This window comes from Leucopleurus acutus (assembly GCF_964270905.1).
Source record: "Leucopleurus acutus genome assembly, chromosome: 15".
In the NCBI taxonomy this organism is placed as follows: domain Eukaryota; kingdom Metazoa; phylum Chordata; class Mammalia; order Artiodactyla; family Delphinidae; genus Leucopleurus; species Leucopleurus acutus.
The window spans coordinates 3,088,503-3,116,256 of NC_139157.1; the positions used below are offsets into that span (position 1 = coordinate 3,088,503).

Consider the following 27,754-nt stretch of genomic DNA (forward strand, 5'->3'; position numbering starts at 1 on the left):
TAGTCCCGGCACTGGAGCCCGGGTCCGCAGGCCTGGACGTGGGCCCAAGGCACGCGGCTTCGAGGACACTCGTGAGGATCCGCGTTCGTGGGTCTGTTCATCCAACAAGCAATGGCTGTGCGCACCTCTGGGTCCCGACTCCCGGAGGTCGGAGGCAGCGACTGCTGAACCCGAGCGCGGGAGACCGCGGCTCTCCGCGTCCTTCCCTGACAGCTTCCGCCCCGCGGGCCGGCGAGCAGCTAGCACAACGTGGACGCCATACCCCACGCACCCCCGCCCGCGGCCACAGGGCCCACACAGGCCAGCGGCGGAACCCGACGCGCATGCGCACGCTGCTACGGAGGCCGCAAGGGCCGCGCCGACGTGCCGGAAGCGGGCTACCCGGACTTCCGGTCGACCCCAAGAGTTTCCGGTTCCGGGTTTCTCGGCGGGCGAGAAGGGCCGTTGCGGCCCAGGAGCAGGGCCATGGATAAGCTTCGGCGAGTCCTGAGCGGCCAGGACGACGAGGAGCAGGGCCTGACTGCACAGGTAGGGAGCCTGCCTCCGGCCTCTGGGGTGAACGTGTGTTGGGGCGGGGCCGCGGAGCGTGGGCAGCGGGTCGCTTCTACCTGCAGAGGTGATGCGGGAGGGCGCCACGGGCCTCCCGGGAAGAACTTGGGGCGCTTTCCAGGTTTCCATGTAGTCTACAGAAGCTCACTTTGAGACCCCCCCCCCCCCAATTTGGCCTTGCGACTCTCAGGAACGTACTTCGCTGCATGTCTTCCTTTCCCAAATAACCCATTTGCCCCCACGCTGCTCTCCCCCAGCCTCCGCTTGGTTTTCTGCGCCTGGTGTGGACTTTGAACTCGGGCTGGCAGCGCAGTAGCTGTGCGGGTACTCGTCCTGCCAGCTGCATAAGCTGAAATCTTAAAGCTTCGTTGCATCTGTTAGACGCTGGAATTAAGTGAGGTGTTGTGAGTGTATGTTTTTTGGAAGGAGGGAGACTGGAGGGAGAAAAAAAAAAAAAACCCAGGTCATTGAGAAGTGAAATAATACTGAATGAAAAGTTGTCAGTTGAGCCCTCATAAGCGGTTTTTTTAAAAAACAATCCTTGTCTGCGTACTTTACCCACGAGACTTGAAAAGGGTTACTTCCTTTAAAAAGAGGGATAAAAATAGTGCAGGAGGAACTGCTTTGTAAGTATCTTTGTCATTTGCATGCCTCCCTGTCACAGAAGTGGAACATTTAAAATGAAACGGTATTACATAAGGACCTTTTATTTGTCCCTTCTCTTGTCCTAACTTCCTTCCTTGTTATAAACAGCACCTCTTGTGAACAGGATTCTGGACTAGTCTGTGAGGGTTCAGAGACTGAAAGCCAGGCATCTGCTCTAACCAGTTTGGCGAATCGTAATGGTAATACAAGAACCCATAAATGGTAATATGAGAAACGTCCATTAGGCAGCAATGGCTTACCCAGCTCATTTATTTATTTTATTTTATTTTAATTGTTTTATAAATTTATTTATTTTATTTTATTTTTGGCTGCGTGGGGTCTTCTTTGCCGCGCACGGGCTTTCTCTAGTTGTGGCGAGTGGGACTACTCCTCTTTGCAGTGTGCGGGCTCCTCATTGTGGTGGTTTCTCTTGTTGAGCATGGGCTCTAGGCGCGTGGGCTTCCGTAGTTGTGGCACGTGGGCTTAGTAGTTGTGGTGTGCGGGCTCATTAGTTGTGGCTCGCGGGCTCAGTAGTTGTGGCTCACGGGTTCTAGAGCGCAGGCTCAGTAGTTGTGGTGCACGGGCTTAGTTGCTCTGTGGCATGTGGGATCTTCCCAGACCAGGGATCGAAGCTGTGTCCCCTGCATTGGCAGGCGGATTCTTAACCACTGTGCCACCAGGGAAGCCCCCAGCTCATTTATTAAACCACTGTTTTATGCTTCACGTTATGCTTTAGGTCTGTGCTATACAAACAGTAGCCCTAGCGACATGCGGCTATTTAAATTTAAGTTAAATAAAATTTAAAATTCCTTTCTCAGCCATACCAACCACGTTTTAGGTGCTGGGTGGGCAAGTAAGTTAGTGGCTGATGCATAGGACAGTACATGCTTGGGGCATTCCATTGCAGAAAGTCCTGTTAGACGGAGCTGCTCTAAACCTTGGGGGCGTGAAGGTGGTGGTGCCACTTCTCTTGAGCCCACTCTCTAGAGGGGAGAAAACTTATGTAGAGAAGTCATTGACCAAAGATTGGAGTGATTGACTGGAATGGACAAGTGCATTGAGTTCAGAAGAGGTGATCATTTATTCATTCAACAAATATTTTGGCGCCTGCATATGTTTGGCTCTGTTCAAGATGCTGGTGTTATAACAGTGACCAAAAGAAAGGCCTCCCCTATATGGAACTTACATTTTAATTGGAGAAAACAGTTAATAAACAAGTAAATATAAAAGTATGTCAGCCAGTGATAAGTGCCATGGAAGAAGGTAAAGTAGGTGGATGAGGTTGGGATCATCTTGTTGTGTTGGATGGTCAGGGAAGATGTGTCTGTTAGGGTGACATTACAGCATAGATCTGAAGAGCACTGGGATATCTGGGTAACCTGTACAAGTAAATATCTCCCAACTCATGCAAATATAGATCCTGAGAACAGGCTCAGCACGTTCAAGACCCGTAAAGAGGCCTCAGGGTGTCTGGAGCCAAGGGCCAGGGAAGCGGGAAGGTGGGAGGTGGGCTCCAGGTCATGTGGGGTGTTGCAGGACACAGTAAGGACTTCAGCCTTTACTCTGAGTGTGCTGAGGAGCTGTTGGGTTTTGAGCAGAGCGGGCATGTGACTGCCTTGGATTTTAAAGGGTCGCCCTGGCTGGTCTGTGGAGAACAGACTGCAGGGGCAAGAGTGGCAGCTGGAGCCTGGTCAGAGGACTAGGGTAGTGGTCCTGGGAAGAGACCTGGGTCAGGGAGGTGGGAGTGACGGTGGCTTAAAGTGAGAGTGGCCAGGCTCTGTAAATGGTCCGAGTGCAGAGCTGACGGGTTGGGTGTGAGAGTGCTGCTGGAGGGGCCCGGGTGCCTCTGGTTTTGACCTGAGCCGCTGGAGAGATGGAGTTGCCCTTGACTGGGACATGGAAGGCGCACGTTGGGGGATCATCTGGATGTTGAGTGAGATGCCAGCTAGCATCTGAGTGCAGGTTCTAGAGCTCATGGGAGGAAGTACTTGAGATAACCAAGGGATTGTGGGTAAGTAGAAAAGGGAGAAGGCCCAGGGTTTGACCTCTGGAGCTTTCAGGGAGGAGCTCAGGAGACTGGGAACCTGGAGAGGGCCAGGTCCTGGCAGAGACGAGCTCAGCAGCTCAAGCAGAGCCACAAATGAAGGGGCTAATTCAGCCGCAGATCACTTCCTGCGATGTAACCAGCCCGGGGCTAAAACCAGGGACGGGGTGGTGATCTGGGGTCTCATGGGGCAGCGAAGGCCTGGGGTCAGGCAGTTTTATGGACTCTGAGGTCGGGGGAGGAGGGTGATTGGGAGGGCTGAGGGGGATGACTCAGGAGGAGTGTGTCCCCTGTTGGACAGGGAGCTCTCCTAAGGGCCTCAGACAAAGAGCCTCGGGGCTGGGGGTGCAGGGAGGTGAAAGGGCAGGACCAGCCGCTGTCCTTGCCTGCAGCTCCTCTCAGGGGCTGTGGGCCCGGCAGCTTCCCCCACATGCCTTTTTTTTTTTTTTTTGCGGTACGCGGGCCTCTCACTGCTGTGGTCTCTCCTGTTGCGGAGCACAGGCTCCGGACGCGCAGGCTCAGCGGCCATGGCTCACGGGCCCAGCCGCTCCGCGGCATGTGGGATCTTCCCGGACCGGGGCACGAACCCGTGTCCCCTGCATCGGCAGGCGGACTCCCAACCACTGCGCCACCAGGGAAGGCCCCCCCCCCCGCGCCTTTTAACGAAGAGCCAGGCCCTCACCCCGCACTTAGCACCCAGGAGCACCCAGTAGGTATTTGTTGAGTGAATCAGTGAATGACTGACTGAGCAGAGGCTGGAGGGTGAAGTCAGGCTTTTTGTCTGTTTAAGATGGAAGAGGCTTACGCGTGTTCACAGGTTGATGGAAGGGGGTCTCCGCAAGAATGTGGTTCACTGTTGTACACGGGGAGAAAAGCCAGCTGTGTCGGTTCCCTGGGACGTCAGGGGGCTTGGCCTCTGAAGCAGGGCGGCCACGTTGGCCTTTGCCCCTGTGCTGTGGTCCGGGGCCAGGAGGGGAGGGTGAGTGTTCCTAGGGTGAGCTTGGTGTTTGGCAACAGCAAGCGGTGCAGGGCATCCCCACGGGGCTTCCGTGTTCTGTGGGAAATAGAGGCAGTGTGTCTGCTGACTGGGGAGGTGCCAGGGCAGGAACTGGAGGTTGAAATGGAGGTGGGTTGGCAGGGTCAGGGGGTGACAGTGAGAAGGCAGGTCCGTGTGACTCCACCCAGAGGAAGAGGAAGGAGGGCTTGAGTCATGCCAGGGTTTTGCTGGTGGATAGAGCAGAAAGGGAACTTGCGCTTTTGTATTGAAGTAAAGGAGGGGATAAAGGGGCCCGAGAGGCTGCGAAGCATCCAGGCAGGAGCCCTTGAATCAGTGCCCTGGGGAAGATGTCGCAGCTGGAGAGCAGTGTGGCCTGGACTTGGAGTGATTTCGGGGAGTGCGAGTCCCAGGGTCTCTGAGTGGAGGGGAGAGCAGAGGCTGTCGGAGAGGAGAGAGTGAGGAACAGAAAGGCTGGGCTGTCAATGTGCATGTAGAAAGCACCCGAGACTCTGCTAGGATCTGGGGCAGGACCTGTGGTCGGGGCTGCTAAATGAGAGAGGATGCCTGGGAGAGCGGTGGGTGACGGCGATGAGGAGCCTCTGAGTAGGGGAGGGGACCCCTGGGGAGGTGGGTCAGGACCGCACTGGAGGGGCCGTGGGCGCCTGCTTCTGTGCTCGCTGTCCTCTCGTCTTTATCTCATCGTCCACCACTGTCTCTGGAGGAGCAGTTCTAGGAATTGCATGTATGCGGTGGTTGCCTTTATTCGAGTGGTGGTGGCCCGAGAGCCAGGCCCAGGTGCCCACGCTGTTCCCTTGTGATGGTGTCCTTCTCCCGGCTTCTCCATCCCCTAGGAAGGCAGCTCGTATCTGTGCCATGGGTTCATTCATTCACCTGTAATGTTGGTGCTGTGGTGAAGACGTTTTCCTCCATTGTTTTCAACTTTTTTTTTTTAATAAGTTCTGGTTCCAGGTGAGGTTGATTTATTGCAGCAGGAAGAGGGCACTGGCGAATGGGAGAGTCGCTCCTGCTCTCACGAGGTTTATTCTTGGCTTCCTCTTCTTTTGATAACAAATAAGTAAAATAACTGGTGGCCACTTCAATGTGTGTTTCTCTGCTAAGACTAAATTTACAAGATCAGAATAGTTGCTGGTTTTGGTGGGCTCCTTCCTGATCCCGTTGGACAAGCACGTCACACCTACAAGCACATGTTAACGCGGGTCTGCGGGGTCAGGGCTCCCTCCGTCTCCCTCATGGACAGGGCAGTGCCTGGTTTTCTTGCATGGTGGGCACTGTATCATTTTCCCAATTGGGAGTTAGGGAATCTGTGATTTGTTTCTGTATCCTGGGCAATCTGAGGGGCTTGCGACAGGTCATTTGCTTGTGGATCAAATATTCCAAATTTACAAATGGAAAGAATTTGTTACATGTTTCGATTTAAAGATCACTTGGCTGATGGTAATGAGAGGAAAAATATCTACTATTTATACAAATGACTCTGCTTAATACTGAGTTGAACTTAAGAACAAGGGGGTGATTGAAACTTGTAAAGGAAGTAAAAACAGATGCTTCTTCCACTCTCATAAGTCCTCACGTCATCGTGTGTTCGCACTGACCACTTAGAAACCCTGCTTACTTAGGGTACCGTTTCTCCTTTTTTACAAACCAGTAGATTCCCTGTGCGATACGCAGTCTTCAGGGTTTATTCTGTTCTATGTGTATTCTACCTGATCAGATAAAAATGAAATTTAGATGTTTTTATAGGCAGGTTCATTCTTTGTTTAAAAAACAGTGATCAGTTTTAGTATAAACAGATGACATTGCTGGAAACAAGAATGTCTGTGGATTAAAGCAGATTTTAAAAAATATTTAAAATGTGTTCAAAAGTGATGGATGTTACATTGACAGAATCTTTAGTTGTTTTTATCTGCTTTTCATGCTGCATAAGGATTCACAGATCAATCTATTGAGGTAAGGAATTTTGAGCTTTTGCATATAAAACTTTGTATTTTTGCATCATTATTCTTGAAAATACATTATAAGCATGTGGTCTTTTAAGTATATGATAATGCAAGTTAATAATAATTTTGGAATATAAATCCTTATTGTATATTTCTAGTTTCTTGAAACATCTGTTGTTGATACTTTTTCAGCCTTGTTGGGAAAATGAGTTTTAATGGTGTACTTAGTAATGTAAATGTGTACTTACCATTTGCAACAAGGTAGATGGACCTAGAGAGTATTAAGCTTAGTGAAGAGAAAGACAAATACTGTATGTTATTGCTTATATGTGGAATCTAAAAAATAAAACAAATGTGTATAACAGAACAGAAGCAGACTCACAGATACAGAGAACAAACTAGTGGTTACCAGTGGGGAGAGAAGGGGGAGGGGCAATATAGGAGGAGGGGATTAAGAGATACAAACTGGTGTGTATAAAATAGCTAAGCAGCTGAGATGTACAGCACAAGGAAATATCCCCGTTATTTTGTAGTAACCTTAAAGGGAATATAATTTATAAAAATATTGAATCACTGTGCTGTACAGCTGAAACTAATGTAATATTTAAATAATATAATAATATTGTTAGTACTTCAGTTACACTGTACTTCAGTGAAAGGAAATGTGTGCTTAATCGTTACTGTGTGCCGCATCATAGTGTGACGTGTGTGGAGTGCGGCCCTGTATAATCTGGTTGGAGTCCACGTGACATGCGGGGATGTTGTCCCCCTGCAGTTGATTCGCGTGCGTTCCAAAGTGCGTTTCTAATAACGGTTGTGAGGACGCCAGGGCTTCCGTGACTTGTAGCTGAGGTTGTCAGATGTGCCCCGTGGTAGACGCTGCGGGGGCTCCCCAGGTCCCAGTCACTGGGCGGACGTGCCCGCCGCCCTGCAGCTCACAGCTGTCCTCTTGTGCTCACGCTGTAGCTCCTGCAGCAGCCTGGGCCCTCCGCCCTCTGCCTGCAGCCAGCCACCAGCTGCTGGGAGGAGGGTTCCAGAAGGGCGGCCTGGCCTCAAGCGGCACAGACAGTGAGGTATGGTGTTCACTGAGCTCCAGCTGCAAGCAGGGCCTCACTTGTCCCTCCCCTTCTCTGTCCAGCTTCCCTCCCTTGCCTGAGGGCTCCCCCCCACCCCCCGCCCCCAGAGAGGTTCCGGCAGGACAGTCCCCGTGTCAGGCTCTGCGTGTAGGGACTTTGCCCAGATGCCCTCGGACATAGAGATGTTGAGAGAAGGTGTGTGTCCATGAGTCCACCTCAACACCTGTCAACATTTTGCCCGTCTTGTTTCATCTTTCCCCTACTTTTCAATCAATGAGTATTTTATAAGGTATCTCATAGCTTATGTCATTTCATCCACATCAGTGCTTCTCCTGTCCCTAACAGGTGAGAGCTTTCTAAAACCGTATAACACAATAATGCTGTTATCTCACCTGGCAAAGTTAACAGTGACTCCTCAGGACCGTCTCATTCCCAGACCTGTTGATATTCCCCTTTACGGCCATGGAATCGTAATGTTCTTAACACTACAATGTGCAGAGTAAAACAGATTCATTGTCTATATTAACATGAAGCTTTGCTTTAATGTAGTATAAAGCATCAGGTCGGCAAGTGATGATTTAAAAACACGTTCTGATTCCCCTTCTTTCCTCAGGTCCTGGACGCCTCGTCCCTCAGTTTCAACACCAGGCTGAAATGGTTTGCCATATGCTTCGCCAGTGGCATCGTCTTCTCTATTCTTGTGCGTTAAGGCTGTATGTTGCTCCGTAATTTCTATTTTGTGTGAGACTGATCATTCCATTTAGTCCCAACATGCAGTCCACTTTATCTGGACTGTTCTGATGGGACATATTTAGTCCCCTGAAATAAAGGGGTGGAGATCAATAAAAAGATGCAGAGATTAATATTTTGGGGGGTTTATGGATTGTTAAAGTAATTTCATTTAAGAAAGATCAGTGTGTATTAGGAGAGTTGCAGTCAGTGATTTAGATGTGATTTAGATTTTTGACTTGCCATTTATAAAAAGAATACTTAAGTAGAGTGAGATTTACTCAGATGTATAAATAAAGTTATGTAATGGCTCATTTATAGATACTTATATGCAAATAGGCAGAAGATTCAAATTAGCAAATAACATTGAAAATTAACTACTTTTTAAAAAACTATATAGAGACTATATATTAACACATTTATACATAAACTTTATAATATATGTATATTCTATTATTACTGTTCTATTATTACTACAGTAGCACATTTATATTTTAATCTATTACAGTGGTAAAATTACTTTTAAATAACTATAATATCTTAACTCAGGGAACTGGATTACTGTGGCTTCCTGGTGGCATGAAGCTTTTTGCAGTGTTTTATACCCTTGGAAATATTGCTGCCTTAGCCAGGTATGTACAGAAGTTTGGCTTCTCAAAATATTTCATTTGCTATCATTATCAAAATTTTCTTTTCTAATAGGATATATTTCTGTAGATCTATACATACTGTGAATTCAAAATTTACATTCATTCAATAGATACTTAGACTCCTGCTGTGTGCCAGCTGCCATCATAGAGTGTTCATGGTGAGAATAGCCAGCATTTGGAGGTACTTACTGTGTGCCAGGCCCTATCCTAAGTGTTCTGTTTCTGTCACCCCATTTGTGAGGTGGGCACTGTTATCAGCCCATCTTATAGCAGGGTGTAGTAGCATGGGGCGGGGGGGTCACTCCCCGGGGAGGTGCCTAGTGAGGTGACCAGGCCTGGTTCCCACCCGAGAGTCCTCCGGAGCCCCGGCTTGTAGCTGCCTCGGCGAGGGGACCGTCAGATGCCCAGCCGACCAGCGGCGGAAGCAGATTGGGGGTGGCAGTGCCGGGCCCAGGAGTCGGACAGGGCCACACAGTGGCAGTGACTCTGAGGACTGTGCACTGGGCGCTCAGGGAGTCCCCCCCGGGGGCCTTGGGTGCATCTCTGGGGGAGTTGATGTCTGTTAGCGTAGTTGTCACGTTTACGAGCTCTCAGCTTTCAGAGGTGAGCTCCTGCCTCTTCAGGGACGTTCTGCATCAGAGGTGCTGCCCAGTGCAGAGGCATGAGCCGTGGCCAAGCTCGGTCCCCTCTCCTGGGCTCGCCCCGATGCCCCTCCTCAGACCGCAGCCTGGAAGAGGCCTGAGGGCGCAGTTGCACACTTTTGCCCTTAGACAGTGCTTGTGGGGCTGTTCTCCCCGTTATGACGGGGAACGTGCGTAGAGGTGAGGAAGCAGTGGCTGAATTGGCACCAACAGAGAGCAGGCTGCCTTGTCAGCCTGGACCGGCTCAGCGGTCGCGCTCACCGGCACTGTGAGTGATTTGTGACAGGCGTTCCTGTGTCTCAGAAGACAAAAGGAGTAACGCTTCCTTCTAATGTTAAGGAGAAATGCAACAGACTCAGTGAGATTTTCTAATTAAACTAACATAGGATTTCTTTTCTTAAAAGTACTTATTTTTACACAGCCGGACAAGTTAATAGCTCCCTCTCTCATTTCTTTTATTTGTTTCAAATAGTACATGCTTTTTAATGGGACCCGTGAAACAACTGAAGAAAATGTTTGAAACAACGAGATTGCTTGCAACGATTGTTATGCTGGTAAGTAAATAATGATACTTTTAAAAAACTTTTTTCGAATTTTTTTTTTCTTTTTGCATTACTTTGTGAGGTACTAATGTTATAATTCTCTTGTTGAATATGACAGTCACATTCTTCAGGCTGTGTGTTTAAAGAGTTTGGATTTGTAGCATTACCTAAAATGATTGGCTGGGTGAATCCTGTTTTCTTTTGTGTATTCTAACAGTGTAGCTCTGTGTATTGCACGTGAAAATGAGAGCTGCATGTATTTCATTTTCAGGCCCCATGGAGCACCTTAATGGACCCCTGTGTGTACTTTCTGGAGGGTGGGCCTGGAAGACGGGTCACTTCTGGGTCCATATGAGGCTTCTCAGGGAGAGTTGGCTTAATTTTGGTGGCCTGTCACCTGGCCTTTGTCGCTCCCCCGTTGGACTGTTGCACAAATACCTAGGCCTCTGTCTCCACGCCTGCCCCACTGCTTTCCCTGCCTCTCCTCGTCTCTCCCCTGCCTCCTCTGGGGGACATAGCTGTGGAATGACAGTGCAGTCTTTCTGTGTGAAATCATTATAACAGGTTCCTTTGTAAAGCTAAGTAAAACAGAACTTACTGTACAGGAGCGGTTGTACTGAGTCCTGCGGTGGCGGCTTGAATTAGTAAACGTTAGCGCAAGCATTCATAAATCCATAACAACAGCTGCTGTCACTCTCATTCATTCTTGAAACAGTCTCTCTGTTGGCTTAGTCAACGGGTGATTTATTACGTGCTTTCAGTTTACCAAGGAATATATATTGCAGCAGTCACAGACTTTAATACTCAGGGAATATATAAGGACAGCTAGAGTAAGCGGTCTCATTAATTTTGTTCTCTAGTATGTCACCATGCAAATGAATGCAGAATAGTGTATGCATTTTTGTTAAGCTTTGGAAAAGGCTCAAATTGACGATTTTTCTTTCCTTTCCTGTAGTTGTGTTTCATACTTACCCTGTGCGCTGCTCTTTGGGTAAGTTACCTCAACCATATCTGTTTTCTACTAACTGTGTGGCCCCTCACCAGGTAGACTGTCATTGCACCATCATTTCCAAGGAGCTCAAAGTCTGGTTTCTTAAAACCCACCAAAGACTGGGTGTCCCTAAAACCTAGTTAACAGCTAGGCTTGCAGTGGATTCTGCCACCTAAAACAGACAGAAGTGAGCTCGTGCTTGCGTCCAGGTCAGACTGGCCCCTCTTGCAGGCCCAGGGCCGTGAGAGGCCTTCGCTGAGGGTCTGCGTGCTGTCAGCTGTGCTGATAGCCTCGCTGTGCTGTGGCTCTAGGGTGGGGGGTGCATCGTGAGCATCAGGGTGTCCACACAGCGAGGAGAAAGGGCCGGAAAACAAACCCAAACAAATTAACACAGAGGGACAAAAGGACTTAAGTTATTCTTGCACCACTTACGGATGAGGTGAACGGCTTCTCATTAGCCTTCAGAGAAGTTACTTTATTACAATTCAGTTTACTCGTCGATGCTCCTGATTCTTCATTACATTTGCTTATTGTTCCTTATCTACCTCCAAAGGGGTCTGAGGAGGTTCTTGAGCTCCCAAGAACACTGCGCACTTTAAAGAAGATGGGGTGGCGTACGACACACTGCAGAAACGTTCATCAAAAATGTTCTGCTTTTAATTTTGATGATTTAAGGACCGGACTTTAGTTATGCAAGAATGCACTTAATACATCATTTCCCAGTGATAACTTAAAATAATTTTCGTAAACAATCTTCGCATTTCCCTATGGAAAATTGATTTCTGGTTTGGAAAGGTCCAGCAGTCTGTTTATAAGCAGTAGATTAAAAATAAGTGAAAAAGTAAATAAATAAAAATTTAAAATAAAGATGGACAAGACATTCTAAAAATAGATCATTTTAAAACAACTGTGGAAACTTTATCTTACATTATTCCAGAAGATCACAATAAAATACAATTTTAGTTCAAAAAATAACTCAAGAAAATGAACAAGTGTGAATGAGAAAGATACGTAAATTCCACATAGGATACAGATCTAATAACCAAGTGGGTATTTTAGAAAGGTTAACCTTGACTTAAAGGACCTAACATGAGAGAGATTTAATATTTTCGGCCTGTGCACATTTATTTCATTAATGTTTAATGCCATATACTTAGCAGCATTTGAATAAATGGAATCAGAGGATTCTAGAAAGAAGATACAATTTATAGATATGTAATTCTCAGATCTCCTGAATCTTAAATTTGTCATACTAGGATTTAATGAAACAAGTTGGAGCTATCGTTTATATTTTTGAAGGGGAGGAACTGAACTTGCTTGTGAAAAATATTTTTTAAAAAAATGTTTAACTCATTATTTCTTTGTCTTTGCTGTTGTCAGTGGCATAAGAAGGGGCTGGCCTTATTATTCTGCATATTGCAGTTCTTGTCAATGACCTGGTAAGTCTTACACTAAATAGAAAGTTAAAATTTCCTAAGCAGTGCCATGCATTTTGTTCTGAGCCTGTAAGCCTAGGAAGGTCATTGGCATTTTACCGGGTCAGGTAAGCCTGTGCCTTGGAGGGGAAGGGCCTCCTGAGAGGTCAGGTGCCTGAGGTCTGCAGTGTGTCCTGGGGGGCCTAAATGTGGGAGAGCTGAGGAGAGTTGGGGGCTGTGCTTGCCCAGGCACACAGGGCTGCGTTCACTTCTCTAACGTGTGAAACAGAAATGCAGGAGGTGCCACACGAACCCTGAGGTCCAGGCCGAGCCACAGGATGAGCCCGAGGGCACGGCAGGGAACCACTCACTTTGCCTGGTATTGCTGAGCACATGCCGAGTGAGTTCGTTCCGGTGCCGACTCCTCGGCGAGGCTGCTCTGCCCTTGCCTCTCCCTGAGGCGCCCTCCCCTCTGCGCGTTCAGTCACACCGTCCTTCCTAATCGCTCCCTCCCCAGGCCACGTTCAGGTCCTGGGCTGACGGCCCAGCGAATACGATTGAGTTGAATGTGCCCTCCTTGCACGCTCCCGCGTCAGACCAGAAAGGTGTTCTTCACGTACAAAATATTTCTACGAGTGTTTTTCCTTTTTCTTTAGAGCTCAGTCGTGTTTGCTTCCTTGCAATCGTCAGTAAACCCCTTCCTGACTTTGCTGTTTTAAATTTCTCCTTTTTGATATCACCCAATCTGAGATCAGTGGTTTTTGTTTTTTGTTTTTTGTTTTTTTGCGGTACATGGGCCTCTCCCTGTTGTGGCCTCTCCCGTTGCGGAGCAGAGGCTCCGGACGCGCAGGCTCAGCGGCCATGGCTCACTGGTCCAGCCGCTCCACGGCATGTGGGATCTTCCCGGACTGGGGCACGAACCCGTGTCCCCTGCATCGGCAGGCAGACTCTGAACCGCTGCGCCACCAGGGAAGCCCCAGTCTTTGTTTTGATGCTGTTTCTACCTTTCCGCTGATGGAATGTCAACAGATGTTAAATGCAGTTCTCTGCATGTTACAAAAGAACCTTATGATGTTGTTTTACTCTTTTTCAGTGAAATGTGGAAAAATTTAAATCTTTGTTATTTTCTATTAATATGTTGCTTTTTATTGTTAATCTGTACTTAATGATTGCTTTATCCCTGAAGGAGAGTGCAGTTTATTCTGTTATTTTATAGTTTTTATTTTTAAAAAATAACTTGAAAAGGGTAATACAACAGGCTTTTTATTACAGCAGGCTTCAGCAGGCATCAGAATCAGAGTTTTTTAAAAGCACATTGCTTACTGAGACGCAGTTTCTCATTCAGGAGGTGTGGGGGGGCAGGAATCTGCATTTTTAACAAGTTCCCTGGTGATGCTGTATGCCGTCAAGGGTCATACTTTGAGAATCACTGTGCAATAGTCTACTGCTTCATTTTTTATGGTGTTAGAATATGGCCATTTGGCAAAAAGGAAAACATCATTCAGTTTCAACGTTCTTGAATTTTTCTTGCAGGTATAGTCTGTCGTACATCCCGTATGCAAGGTGAGCTTGTTTCAATTCTGTCTTGTTTCTGCTCCTCTAATGCTCTTTACACAGATACGTGAATTTTAGTAATTTTCATATTAAAATGTGATTTAAAAGGCTGATTTTGGTTGACTTTGTTCCCAGAAGGAAACTATTTTTTAAATGAGTGGAATAGAAGCTTGCCATATCAAGAAAAAACATGTTGAACAGATGTACCAGGTAGGCTAGGAGTGTACTTCTGATTTACCACCTGAACATTTGCAGTTAGTGAATTTTTGCAAGAGATTCTAGATCCTTCCGCGACTGCAAGTATTCAGTAAATAGGATATGGAGACTTCAGCAAAAATAAATTCTACTTTAAAAAAAAAAGAAAGTTAATGAAAAAATGAATCTGATATAGAAATGTTTGTTTTAAGCCAGTAGAAACATATTTATTCTGTATGTCAGGAGGTAATTGCCCTTTGTATAGCAAGAGGTAATTGCTGTTTTCTTGTATCTTTTCAGAGAAATGTACTAATTTAATTATGGAGGAAAAAACAAATACTTAATTGCAGTCTTAAATCTGACCGATTTGGAGGAATATTCTGTTGAGGCACAGCTTTGTTTCTTTGTGAAATTTGGAAACATAGGTTGCATATGAAAAACAGCAGAATTGTATGCCTGATACGAACAGCGAAGGAAATTGATAGCAGTTCTATTTTTATTCAGTTTCAAATGGATGATTCTTTTTGATGAACACCTAAAAGGAGAAAAAGCAAAGCAGGGTCAACTAAAGGAGAGCAGGCTTAGAACAGGAGCGCAGAGGTAGCTTGCCAGTCCTCAGGACCTTGGCTGGGAGAGCTCTTGCTGTTTCTCAACGAGGGGAAAAGGTGCCCCAAATGATGTCCACTGCAGTAGAGCTGGAGCTCACAGCCAGGGCAGGGCGTCTGGGCAGTGACCACCCTCCCCAGAAGTGTCGGGCCCTGCCCTTGAGAGCAGCATACAGTCTGTCCGTACATCTCCAGTCTGTTGGTGCTCGCCTTAGCAGTCCGTATTCATATAACAACAGTTCAAACTAACTGTTGTGAAGAGACATGTGAAAGGCGAATGAGGTTTTTCACATGAATCTTTTTGGAATTCTTAGGGACACAGTTATAAACGTTCTGCTTTTTAAAATCCAGTTCATTGTTTCTTTTTAAAAATACTTTCATTGTTTTGGGTATTCACATTTATTTCTTCATAATAAAATTAGCATATGTGTTGTTTAAGATTTTGAAATAAATAAATACCATTTTAGCAACTAACAAATTATTTCCATGTCTCAGTTCTTGATTTCAAGTGATATTCAACAAAGTTTTAATTATGGAAAGGTACTGGGGGTTCCGCTGAGTTCTGACGGGAAAAGGTGATCGTGTATTTGTCTCTCGGCAGGAATCTTTTTGCAAGTTCACTCTGGAGGCAGGTTATTATATTGTTTTTCCTCTTTTGTTTTTTCACCAGGGATGCAGTAATTAAATGCTGTTCTTCTTTGCTGAGTTAAAAATCAGAAACTCTTTGAAAAGACCATTTGAAAGCTGATGTTCTGTTTTTGGTGAAGTATACTTTTCCTGATACAGTAATCACTCCAAAAAAACAACTGCACTGACCATTTAAGACCATTTTGTATACTGATAAAAACTACATGCTAATTAAACTGTTAAATGCTTGTGATGTTAAATTCATTTTGTGTCATTAAGATGCTCTTCCAGAGATAAGGAGATTTTAATCATTGCCACTTGTAAATGATTTTTAGCCAGTTTTTTTAATCTTTTCTAAACAGCATCTGAGATGTGTATATTTAAGGGTAAACCTATGCTGCAAGATATATTCAGCTTTTTTGGTGGTTTTAAAATGTCTACATTTTAAAAATATCTTATTAAAATAAAAACTTTAAATGTGAAATTTTTTATAAGCTAAAAATTGCTAATTATATGTAATAAAAATAATATATAAATCTTTATAATTTTGAAATAAACCCACACTTGGGAAAAACATTTTCTTGATCAAATTTATGTTTTAAGTGGGTGGTACATTGATTCAGTTGAATAAAATTTAGTTTGGGCACTTATGCAATCTTTCTGCAGAAAAACGAGTAGGATACAATCTCTGTCCTAATAATGGGGCTGAGCACAAGTCTGTGAAGGATGAGAGGCCGCGTAACAGTGAAAGCGTTTATCCATCAGTGTGCTGTTCAGGGTGCGAGCCCGGACACAGAGCCGGCCAGGACGGCCCCCGAGGAGGCGGGCAGGCGGGGCGGAGCAGAGGAGCGAGGAGGGCTGACCGGAGCAGAGGAGTGAGGAGGGCTGACCGGCCAGGTTGGGTCGGGGAAGCCGGCCGAGAGGAAGGAGCCGGGCCGCCGAGGAGGGAGAGCCTGCGCGGCCTGCGCCAGCTCGTCTGCAGGGAAATGGCCCGGGCCGGTGCCGGCACCACACCTCCCTGGGCAGAGGGAAGGCGGCCTCGGTGAGGAGAGCGGGGGAGGACGGGCTCCCGGGAGGGTGTGGGAGAAGGACTTGCTGAGTCGGTGAGGGGTCTGCTGGGGACCAGCACGAGGGCTGGGCTGGTGAGCAGAGAGCAGACACACCCCGTCCTGGACGGGGTCCTCGTCTCCAGTCGAGCCCACGGTTGGAGTCATGCTTTAGAGCCACGTGTCCGCAGAGCCGACTGGAAGCCCGTTGCTGTGTGGGTGCAGAGGATCCCGGGACGGTACAGAGCAGCTTCGGGTGAAGACGTGCTCCGTGGAGGTGGGGCGTGGCCTCGGGACGGGGGGTTGGGGGGGGAGGGTCACTGAGTCCGCTGAGATGGTGCGGGAGGGAGGGACAGAGCCCTGAGACAGCCGGGCTGCGGCCCCTCGGAGCTCTCCGGCTTCACAGGGACCCTCTGTCCAGCCAGGCGGCAGCAGTGCAGATGCTCCTGGCGTCCCCCCCGTAGCTGCTCCGTGTCCCCCTACAGGGGGTGGGGGGACAGTTCAGTGAGCTTCAGAGCCTGTTGGCGTGGGTGGGACACGGTGCACGTGTGACCCCTGCAGGAAGGGACGGCGTCCGAGGTCTGCCCGCGCCGCGCTGGGCCCTGCCTTGCGTGGAAGTGTGGACCAGTCTCTCGTTACTTGCAGAATTCCTCGTCAGACTACTTGGCGGCAGCCCTTCGGCGGGGGGGTCCCCCTTGGGAGGGGGCCTGTCGTGTTCGGAGGTCCGATCCACAGCAGGATCATCGCCAGAGCGGCCCTCACCTCCGGGTCACCGCTGGCCCTGCGGCCAGCCGGCAGCGCGCACCTGCCTGCGCCTCCCTCTCGGCCTCCCCGAGAGCAATCCGCGCTGCTGCGCTGCCCTGGCGGCCCCCCACGCATGCAAACCTTAGAGCCCCTGTGTCCCGCCGCTTTTGCCAGCGCCTCAAAGGCGCTGCCCCTGGGTTACAATCTGCCGCAACCCCCGAGGGGCCTCCGCTTGAGGCCGCGGCAGCCGTCAGGAGGGGAAGCGGCTCGGTGCCCTTCACCAAGGCTGCCCGCAGCTTGGCCACCCTTTGGAGGACAGCGTGTCTCGAGCGTGGGGTGGCCCTCCCACGTCTGGCTATTCGAGCTTGGACAAGGTGCTTACCTCTGTCAGCTTCCATTTCCTCATCTCAAGAAAATGTCTAGACATGGGGTTCTACCGGTGTTCCCTGGCAGGACGGCTGGGAGGAGTAAAGGAGTGGGCAGTGCCTGGCGGCAGCCTTCTACGCACGGGCCATTCAGAAAGCCTGTGGGCATCTGTTGGAAAGGCTGCTTTACACTCACCTCTGCGAGCCTTTGGGACACAGTGCATTGTACCCGAGGGGCCCCAGAGTGACCCTCAGGACTGCGGGAGGGGACGCCCAGCCCCACAGGCCCGAGGGCGTCAGGATCGCCGTTTAGGAGCTTCCGCGGGAAGCGGTGCCAAGGGTGTCCTGCTGGAAATGGCAGCGATGACAGGGCTTTGGGGCGGCCTCTCAGGTCCTGGGGCGTCAGTGGCTGGCGTCTAGTCAGGAACTGGGCTGGGAGATGACGGGCCCCGTGTGGCAGTGTCCACAGAGGACCCGTGGGGGTCTGGGAGAAGGACCCGCACCGGAGTCGGGGTGGAGCAGGGCGAAGAGACAGCAGCTCCTGTTTGCAGATCCTTCATCTTCTCTCTCCCCTACTCGTGTGACCCGGGAAGATGGGGACTTCGCTCTGTTCTTCTCTTCCAGTGGTAATTAAGCCATCTCTTGACATATGAACTAGCCGTGAAAACATCTGCAAGGTCATTTAAAATCACGGTCTGCTTCTACAAAGCCGCTTTAAGCCTGTCGTTGCACCTGCAGTGCTGGATTGGGGGTACGGGACACGCACGGGAGTCGCGGCCCACGTGGGACTGTCCGCGTTAAAGAGCACCGTCCTCAGTGGCCTTCTCGCCATCCTTAATTTAGGCACTTTTCTTTCAAGTGAATTATTTAAGGAACAGCTTACAGCGAGATGCTTTTGTGGGGTGAGGAAGCACATCACGCCACCTGCCTCTCGTGGAGACTGTCTAGTGCTTGTGTTTAACGTGTCATGGGGTGCGTGGAGGTGAGCAGGGGTGCAGTCACAGAAGGGTTCCGCCCTGAGAAAGCACGCTCACCTGCGGGTAATGTGGGCGGCGAGGCCCCAGCGAGGCACACCTGCCCAGGTGACAGCAGTGGTGCCTCCACAGGGCCGCTCGGACCAATGCTCTTCTTCGCATCTCTTTCACTCCACCAGGACTGCAGCCACCTAACTCCATTTCTCCATTCCCGGAAGCATCTGCTGGCCTGGGGTTTCTAAGAAAGCGTTCATCTGCACACACGTTTCAAGCACAGGATAAATAAGACTTACAGCTGCTGCTTCTCCCTGCCCTATGGGAAGACTCTAAGTACATTTCATACATCTAAAAACCTGAGCTTTGCAAGAAAAAGGGGTAATATAAACTGAAGGCGTATCATTTTTAATAGTACAGCTTGTGACTTTTCTTCCTGTATGATCTCATGTTTTTACTTGCTTCCCTTTTTTCTAGGTTGTTACAAGAAGGAACCAAGTATTAAGTTTTGCTTTCAATGGAGGACATGATGATGGTGATGGTTGGCGACATCAGAGAGGTGTTCCTTGTGCCGCCTGGCAGGCAGTGTAGCAGTTCTCAGTGTGGCCCGGGCCAGCGACATGCCTGGGCGTCCCGGAGACCCTTTCAGGGTCCACTTTGGTAATTACCCCGACACTGCACTGTTCACTCTACCGTGAGTGCACAGCGGAGTCACGAGGCTGTGGGCGTGCGATCGCACAGGGATGGAGCACAGAGCCCGCCACTCATCTCTGACTTGTTTTAGAAAATACTATTTTCATTAAATGTATTAGTAAACATTTTTTTTAAAGTCTCGGTTTAAATTCTTTTTTTTTTTTTTAAATCCTTAAGCCAACTATTTTTTTTATCATTAAGTTATTTTTGGCTGTGTTGGGTCTTCGTTGCTGCGCACGGGCTTTCTCTAGTTGTGGCGAGCGGGGGCTACTCTTTGGTGTGGTGCGTGGGCTTCTCACTGCAGTGGCTTCTCTTGTTGCGGAGCATGGGCTCTAGGCACACGGGCTTCAGTAGTTGTGGCTCGTGGGCTCTAGAGCGCAGGCTCAGTCGTTGTGGCTCGCGGGCTTAGTTGCTCCGCGGCATGTGGGATCTTCCCGGACCACCGCTCGAACCCGTGTCCCCTTCATTGGCAGGCGGATTCTCAACCACTGCGCCACCAGGGAAGCCCCTCGGTTTAAATTCTTAACAAGGTTAACATCAGTAGATAGAGGCCACAGAACAGAAGCTCTTTGGGTCCTGAGAGTGTAAAGGGGTCTTGAGACCCACTGGCGCTGAGTGGTGAGCGTGCTTTGGGCTCTCACTCCCTGGACGGGTATCGCCCCCACCATGCTCTGGGGCTATTTGGGTAAACCTTCGTTTCTTCATCTGTAAAATGCAAGTGTTACTGCTGCTTCTCTCATAAGACTCTCAAGAGGTTTCAATGCAGTAATCTCGATAAAAAAAAGAAAGACTAAAGCAAATAATATCTGAACAATTTCCTAAATGTTTTCTACTCGCGAAGGCTTTCACAGTAACAGACCAGTGTCACAAGGAAAAATGGAGGTGTTTTCCAGTTATTGGCCAAATTCTCTATGTCTCAGTAATAAAATAGGATTTTTAAAACTAGAATGAGCTTTCCACATTTTAAAATTCAGATTTAGTTTTAGTTCTAGATGTTGGATCTAGAACATTTACTTCTCACTCTATTAAGTAAAATGCTTTGAATTAAAATATAGAAATGGAAAGAGGGTGTAACTGGAAAAATAAGATTGATTTATTTTCCTTTCTGAAATTTTTCTGAACATTGAAGTATATGCCTTAGTAGAACCAAGAACCTAAAACATTAATGAGGAAAATGAAACATTTTTTGAAATAATGGCTAATTTCCTGGTATTATGGTGCGATCACTGGCTGTAATTTAATCAACTTGTAACTCTGTGGTGATGACCAGTTGATCACACATGTCTGTGTGATAAAGAGCACACGTCCATTTTGGATGTATCTGTGGGGTCCAGGTGTGAAGTGGGAGCATGTCTACAGCCATTATTTGCAGAGCGGGGTCATCATACCACAGCCTCCATAATTTTCAGTTCAGTTTCAAACCTGTGGACCAGTAACCCTCTATAGTTTTACTTGGGATATACTCCTGGATATGCTCTTCTTGGTATTTTATTTTAATGATTGAAATATTTTCTGCATTTATTTGACTCATCCTGGAAATACTTTAAAGGGTTGTTACAGTGAAAAGTCTTTCTCCATACACTGACTCTGCTACGATAGTAGGAGAAAAACTTACCATTAATTTCCAAACGGTGGAAAAGTATTGTCCTTGTTTATTTGAAATTTGAAAATAGAATAAACATAATTTGAAAATTAAATATCATAAGTAAAAATTGTGGACAGTTCAAATACATATATTTGATTTTTCCTTTCAAATTAACAAGCTTATTTGAAATAGTAAATTTCACATCCTCGAGGTGAAATGTAATCATCGTGTTTTTTGGAGATCAGCTCTTTCTGATGATCCCAGAAACATGTTTGTGCAACTGATAAGCTTACCACAGTATTCTAGTGCTAAGTTGTACTATTTAATATATAAACAGTTTATCCCCAATGTTGTGTTCTGGGCTTGTTATGCAAAATCCTATGTAAATTACGGATTAAATTGTACCATATTTCTTGACTAATCCCTTTTCCATCTGAACGTAAGTTTGGCCGTCTTCTCCTGGTGTGACTTGCCTTACTGGCAACCGTCACCGGCTAGCAACTCAGCCAAACAGAATGTGTAAATGGATTCTTTAACAGCCAGCTGACCGTGACAGTGCCGAGACCCGTGCTGTCTTCCCAGGCTCCCTCCCAGGCCCTTGCTGGGGTTTCTAGTTTCTAATTTTCGAGGGGCTGGAGGTTTCAGGTAGAAGAGGTCGCGGGCGGGGACCAGTAATGCTGTCACTTGGGTGCGTCGGCAGAGTCTGCGGGCCGGAGTCCCTTCAGAAATGCTAACTCCCCTGTGGCTCCTGGGACACCCGCCACGAGGCACGGGAACTCCTCTTCCCCCATGGGTCGGGGGGACTGTGGGGCCTTCAGCGGGGAGGGGGCAGAGGAATGCCCTTCCGACTTGGGCGGGTGATGGGGGGCAGGCACTCAGCATTTACTCTCCTGCCTCAGAGGTCTGGCGGATTATAGCCTCCCAAGTCCCCAGGCTTCTGGGCTGGGACAAGACATGGGGGGGACTGGGAGAATCCCGTGACCAGGCTGGTCAGATGTGCTGGGCAAACCTGAGGACCCTTGCTTTCTCTTGGGGGCAAGTGCTCAGTCTCTGCTGGTGTGGGTGGCGGAGGCTACTCACCCCCATCTCCCCTGCCCAAAGACGGCCCTCCTCCGTTAGTGTGATGGCTCAGACGCGGCTCTGGAACCCCGTTGCTGGTACTGAGGCTCATCTCCATCCCATTGGAGCCGTGTGCTGTTGGGAGGTGTTTCCGCACCTAAGCCCCCGTTTTCTAGTAGATTGGAGATAGTCAGAGGGGTCAGGAGAGTGCCTGCCACGTAGCACGTCAGTCACATCCCTTAGCTGTTATAATTATGAGATGCCAATCCACACTCACCTCCGACCCTCACCCTTCAACTGTCATTACTTCTGAAGCAGCCTAAGAATTAGGAAATCGGAAGGAGAGAAACCCAGTCGCTGATACGGTTACAGCTTTTGAACTGCTGGGGACCCTACTCAAATCGCTGGGCGTCCAGCTACCGCTGGGCTGTGCCTGCAGAAGTGGTACCATAGCCCCCTCCTTGTCCTCCGGCCTCCAGCCCCGCCCCCCCCCCCCCCCCCCCCGTCTTCACTGGCTTCACCTCATCTCCTGCCCTCCACACTCCCGGCAGGAGTGTCCACCTGCTGCCACGGCTAACATACCTAGTCCACACCCACCCAGAAATACCTGGAATAAAATGCATATGTGATTTCGGGACCTACGACACAGATATCTTATGACCTAAACGGTCTCAAACGTATTCACCCAGGGCTATGGGAGGAGACAGGTTGCCTCGAGGCCCTGGTGGGGAAGGGGAGAAGGTCCATGTCTGGAAGCTGTGTTTGCATATTTTATGGAGAAGAGGTAAACGGGGGGGGGGGGGGGTGGTGGTTTTGAGGGTGCTGGTGGAGATGATGGGGCCTAAACCTACCCCCACCCCCAGCCATCATGAGAAATGTTTCTGGTCACCTATCAAGTTTCCTTCTTGGGGTGCCTGACCCAGTGGGGACACATCAGAGTAGGCAGGGGGGAAAGTGACCGGTGCCCTCGTGGCCACCGACCACAGAGAGGTGCCGGTGCCACGACAGGAGCGTTCAGAGAGCTGGGCGGGGCCGCTGGGGCCGTTGGTCACATACGAGTGTACCCACATTTGAATGCTCTTAGCTAAGCTGGGGCCATACCCCACACAACCTACTTACGTTCCTGGGTTAGCCCAGAAGAGCATACCCTATGGAAAAAGGTTTTTTGCAGATCTAAACAACCGACAGTTCTCCATAAGTAATGCAGGGACTGCTTGTATGAAACTTTGACTTTACGACGTAGTGCTCTGCAATTACTCACTGAATTATTCATGTATTCAACAAGCGTTTGAATATCGAAGGAGTGTTCTTGTGTCTCTACCACTAGAATCTAAGTTGACGGTGAAGCTGTCTCATTCTGAACCACTGTTGCAGCAATAAATACTCTCCTTTGCTCACAGGAATCACTCCTGAAAAGAACTTAATGTCTGGTACTTCCTATATCATGATTTAACTGAAACTGGTCTATTTTGCCTATTCAGGGAAAACTAGGTTTTTAATTTTAAAATGACAGTCTTTCAGCAGTGGCATCAACATTATATAAAAGCAAAAGCAGGAAGATTCCCTGAAATGTCTTTTCCCCACCTCTGAGCTCCAGCCAGCTTTCTCCTCCGACACCGGACTGCAAGGCCGGCCGGGCCAGAGGTACCACCCGCCGCCGCCGCCTGGCCCACCATCTTAAAGGCACCGAGAGGCTACTCAGGATTTTCTCTCCAACGTGCAAGGACTCCGCCTAGGGCTTAGGACACGCCCGGCTCTCCCCGCCTCTGGTGGATTAAAACTAGCCCCTGGCGGTGGAAGGCCAGCTGGGGAGCCTCGCCCGGTCCAGTCGCTCGTGACACCAGCCGGGCGCAGCGGCTCCTCGCCCCGCCGCGTCCTCGGCCACCGCGCTCGGCTCCTTCTCCCGCCGGCGCGTCTGGCTCGGCGTGGCCCGGGCGGACGGTGCTGTGCCCGCCGAGCCAGGCGAGGAGACCCGAGTCGGGGCAGAGCCCCCGGCCCCGGGAGGGAGGGAGGAAGGAGAGAGGGGTGCCTTGGCGTGAAGCCCTGGCTGTGGGCGCCGGGACGTGAGGAAGCCGGAGATGCTGCGGCCGGACCGAGGTGGGTGCGGAGCGAGGACGAGGGCCAGACCCCGGCCACCCACGGGGAGGGCGCTGAGCCCCGCGCACCGAGACTAAAGCCGCCCCTCTCCTTCCAGGGCGCTGACGACCCGCCGGCCTGGCAGCACCATGCCGTTCCCGCCCCTGCAGCCGCCGCCGCCCACCCCCGCCCCGGGGGTCCCGGCCGCGCGCCCACCGCCCCGGAAGCCGGGCGCCACGCGCAAGGCGGCCGTGCCCGCCTGCGACCCGCCGGGGCCCTTGCCGCCCGCCGCGGCCGCGGAGAAGAGACGGCCCCCCGAGCGACCCCCGGTGCTGCTGTCCAGCTCCTGGCCCTCCGCCACCCTGAAGAGGCCGCCGGCCCGCCGCGCCCCCGGCCCGGCCTCCCCGCGCGCCCCGCCCCCGTCCGCGCCCGGCCGCCCGCGCGCCCCGGCTCCGTGCACGCCCCGGCCGGCCGGCTCCGGCGACGGCCCCGCGGGGGTCGCCACCTCCGGGGCCGGGCCCGACGCAGCCCTGCGCTTCTCCCTGAGCCTCACGCCCGAGGCCGTGCTGGTCATCCAGCGGCGCCACCTGGAGAAGCAGTTGCTGGCGCGGCCCCGTCGGGCGGCGCCCGCGCCCTCGACCGACGCCGGGCGCCCGCTCGCCCCCTGGCCCCGGGCCCGGGCCGCAGGCCTCGGCCGCCGCCCGCTACTGCCCGGCGGCCTGCAGGGCCCCGACCCCGGCCCACGGCCCGCTGACCTGCGCCCGCTGCTCAAGGTGTCGCTGCTCAACGAGCGGCACAAGTACGACGACGTGGAGTACGAGGAGGAGGTCGCGGCCGCCGACGAGGGCCTGGTGCGCAAGTGCACCGAGTGGCTGCGCGGCGTGGAGTCGGCGGCCGCCGCGCGCGACCGGGCGGGGCCCCTGGACGCGCTGCCGCACCTGAGCTCGCTGTGACCGCGCCCCCGGGGGGACTCGGCCTCGCTGACGCCCCGCGCCCCTCCCGGGAACCGAGGGGCCCACGCGGGACGCGGCCCACCTCCCGCGGGGGCGGACGGCCGCCGACCTCTCCCTGCCGCACGCCGGGGCCTATGGGTCTGCCTTCTGCACCTGCGGGCCTCTTCCACGCCCACAGGTGTCCTCGGGGCTCGTGGTGGGGGGGGGGGGGATGAGCGGGGGTGAAGGTGCCTCTCAGCTCCCACTCCTAAGGTTCGCGTAGGTCCCGGAGACCCTCCGCGGGGCGCGGGCCCCCGTCTGTGGGTGTCGCTCTGCGGGTGCGCTACGCCAGGTGCCCTGGTCCGAGCAGTGGGTGACAGCCACGTGTGGGTGCGGGGCGAACCAGGAGGGTGGCCGTCTGGTGCAGAGCTGGACATGGTGCTGCACTTAGGATTTTGCTTCTGCTGAGTAGAAACATGTCCCGGGGACTGGAGGGTCTGGGGGCTCAAGTGAACCGAACTTCCCAACGGGAAGGGGGAGGGTAGTGACCACCAGGAAGGTCCGCCTGGAGAGTGGGCGCTGTGACGGGCACAGTGCTCGGTGGTCACAACACTGACTCGTGGGGGCTTTCGAGCCCACGTACACACTTACACACGCACACTCACATGCTTACACTCACACACGCACTCAGCTCTCACACTCATACTCGTGCTCTCATGCACACTTACACACCTCACACTCATGCTCCTACAGGCACACATGCTCACACATCCTCACACTCACACTGGTTCACATGCATGCTCTTGCCGGCAGTGCTGTCTCCACTCACAAACCTCACACGCGCGTGCACACACACAAGGCTTTCTGAAGCACAGCTGCGGGAATTGTTTTCAGCGTCTGGGGTAAGGTGTGAGCCGGAGCGAGGCTCAGCTTCTGGAAAATGCATCCTCTGTACTTGAAGTGCTGCTCACAAATGTCTTTTGTGCTACAGAAAGGAAGGGTAGGCAGAGGGAGGGGGCAAAGTGCAGAGAGCTGGACCCAGACGCAGGACAAGATGTGCCGGGCCAGAGAGCCGCTTGTTTAGGGAGAAAAGTGGGGAGTGCAGAGCAGATGTGTGTTTTCAGTATTTTTAACCGCTGTGTGAAAATCAGTGACGTGGTGGCTTTGTACATTTGTATATAGTGATTTGAGAAAAGGAAATTTCTATTATTTGAACAAAGGGTGAGACTCTGCTGCCTTTCAGGGGTCGTGCTCTTCCCCACTAACTCCAGGCTGATTTTTCTAGATTTGTTTTTTTCCATGCATCTATTTCACTCGAAGGTTGAGAAGGGGGAAAAATGTTATAATCAGATAAAGCTCATTATAGAACAGTGTAATGTATTACCTCAATTTTGGACTTATTTTGTGAAAGTTAATGACTAGTTTGATGTTTATCTCATTCGACTTTAATATGTCAAGTCTTGATTATATTTACATTGAAGCTTTACATTTTTAAAAACCAGTTTGTATTTTCCTTGTGGAGATCTTTGCTCTAATCTCGCTCTCTCGGGCCAGGCACACATCTAGGTAGACACGGAGCATCTAATTTTGTGGGAGCTAGATCAGCCGCCAGATGAGATGCAAAACCAAATACCCCGCCCACTGAATAGCTTGCCTCCTGTTTGACTGCACAGAGCTAGACTGTCTTTTATTTTAAATGAGTGTATTACTACCAGAGAGGCGAAGTCAGCAATCGTTCGGAGGTGAAATTAAGACATGTGTCTCATGAATGCTCCGGGCACCCCCGGTGGCGTCTGCAGAGCTGGGTCCTGGGGGAGAAATGAAAGCTCGTTCTGGACGTCAACCAGCAGGTTGAGAGTGAACTGTGAATTCAAGGTGGGCAGAGTCGTAACTTGGTCTCATTTGCACTTAGTGCAAATACCGGTGATTAAGAGGCCCAGGGTCCTGCCCATCGTGACGATAACAGCATTTTAAAGACTTTGCTAAAGGAATCGACGTTTGCAGAGCGTCTTTCTGCGTCTGCCCGTGTGTGTCTGGGTCCTGCTGCTGCTCATGCGTGGTCTCTGTGCCCCTGTGTTATCCTTTGTCTGTTTCCCTCTCCTCACCCTCCCCCCTTCTCTGGGCTCCTAGCCCCATCTCCCTCTTAACTGGCAGCAGTAAGACACCACACACATTTTTCTCCCTTGCGACGTCGGGTAGAGTTGTGTGCCTTGTTCGTCACTTTAAAAGCAGATGTGTGGAACGTTTATTCTACGCTGGTTGACGACCCTCAGTAAAACGCGAGAAAGGTTCTACACATGACACGTGACGTCTGTTCATGTTGTAACTGACGTTTTGAGGATGTTTTCTAAGTCACTGTGCTGCAGCTTCTTAATGCTTAAATAAAAGAGAAATTTGATGACTGTATTTCGTTTTAGGAGGATATTAAACACTGATCAGGAAGAGATCACCGAGGTATTTAGAGATCTTCTGAGGGAATTCCCTGGCGGCCCAGTGGTTAGGATTCGGTGCTTTCACTGCCAAGGGCGAAGGTTCGATCCCTGGTCAGGGAACTAAGATCCCACAAGCTGAGCAGCGAGACCAAATAAATAAATAAAGTTCATCTGAGATGGTCTCTCCGTGGTGCTGCCCCACCTGGGGCTCTGGAATTTCCAGGGGTTGGCAAAGGGTCATTGGCCTTAATTACTTGCCAGCAGTGACCAGGATTTTAATAATTCTAATGTTAGTCAAAGAGTATTGAAATAAGGTTGGCAACGGTACTCAACCTCCTGTCGTGGCACAGACCCCCCCATGAAAGCTATATTCAAATAGGCTCCTAAGGATATGTTGCAGAGCGTCTTGCTGGAAAGCAGGTGCATCTTTTCCGGAAATAGCAGATGCCAGAAATCAGAAACTTCAGTTTTGTGGTTTCACAAGAAATGATACAATTCTGTGGAAGGTGGTGACCTGTGGGATCTGGTTCCATTAAACTGACTCTGAAATTGTAATTTTGTACCTTTGACGTTAGCATGGACATTTCTGTGAACTGTGAAATGAGCAGTAAAAACACTTGTGTGTTACAGACCTGC

The 27,754-nt window shown here is 50.2% G+C and overlaps 2 protein-coding genes across 3 annotated transcripts; both read left to right on the forward strand.

The window, feature by feature from the left end:
• Positions 1-424: 424 nt before the first annotated feature.
• On the forward strand, positions 425-15,794 carry SFT2D1 (SFT2 domain containing 1). Of its 2 annotated transcripts, none has more exons than XM_082855504.1 (8): positions 425-528; positions 7,883-7,969; positions 8,548-8,630; positions 9,762-9,843; positions 10,787-10,822; positions 12,203-12,261; positions 13,771-13,800; positions 15,262-15,794. In XM_082855504.1, exons 1-8 carry the CDS (start codon positions 466-468, stop codon positions 15,299-15,301), a joined length of 480 nt encoding a protein of 159 aa, XP_082711630.1. In that variant the 5' UTR covers positions 425-465; the 3' UTR covers positions 15,302-15,794. The 2 variants fall into 2 exon arrangements, with proteins under 2 accessions (XP_082711630.1, XP_082711631.1); XM_082855505.1 differs by having other exon boundaries at positions 492-528; positions 7,883-7,982.
• Positions 15,795-23,903: 8,109 nt separating this feature from the next.
• Positions 23,904-24,707, forward strand: PRR18 (proline rich 18; the record flags this gene model as incomplete). The annotated part of the gene is made up of 1 exon (XM_082855323.1): positions 23,904-24,707. One exon carries the CDS (start codon positions 23,904-23,906, stop codon positions 24,705-24,707), a length of 804 nt encoding a protein of 267 aa, XP_082711449.1.
• Positions 24,708-27,754: the final 3,047 nt, after the last annotated feature.

Coding starts and splice junctions, on each gene's coding strand:
- SFT2D1 (XM_082855504.1), top strand. CDS start 466: ATGGATAAGCTTCGGCGAGTCCTGAGCGGCCAGGACGACGAGGAGCAG. Junction 9,844..10,786: donor TTGCAACGATTGTTATGCTG/GTAAGTAAATAA, acceptor CCTTTCCTGTAG/TTGTGTTTCATACTTACCCT. Junction 10,823..12,202: donor CCCTGTGCGCTGCTCTTTGG/GTAAGTTACCTC, acceptor TGCTGTTGTCAG/TGGCATAAGAAGGGGCTGGC.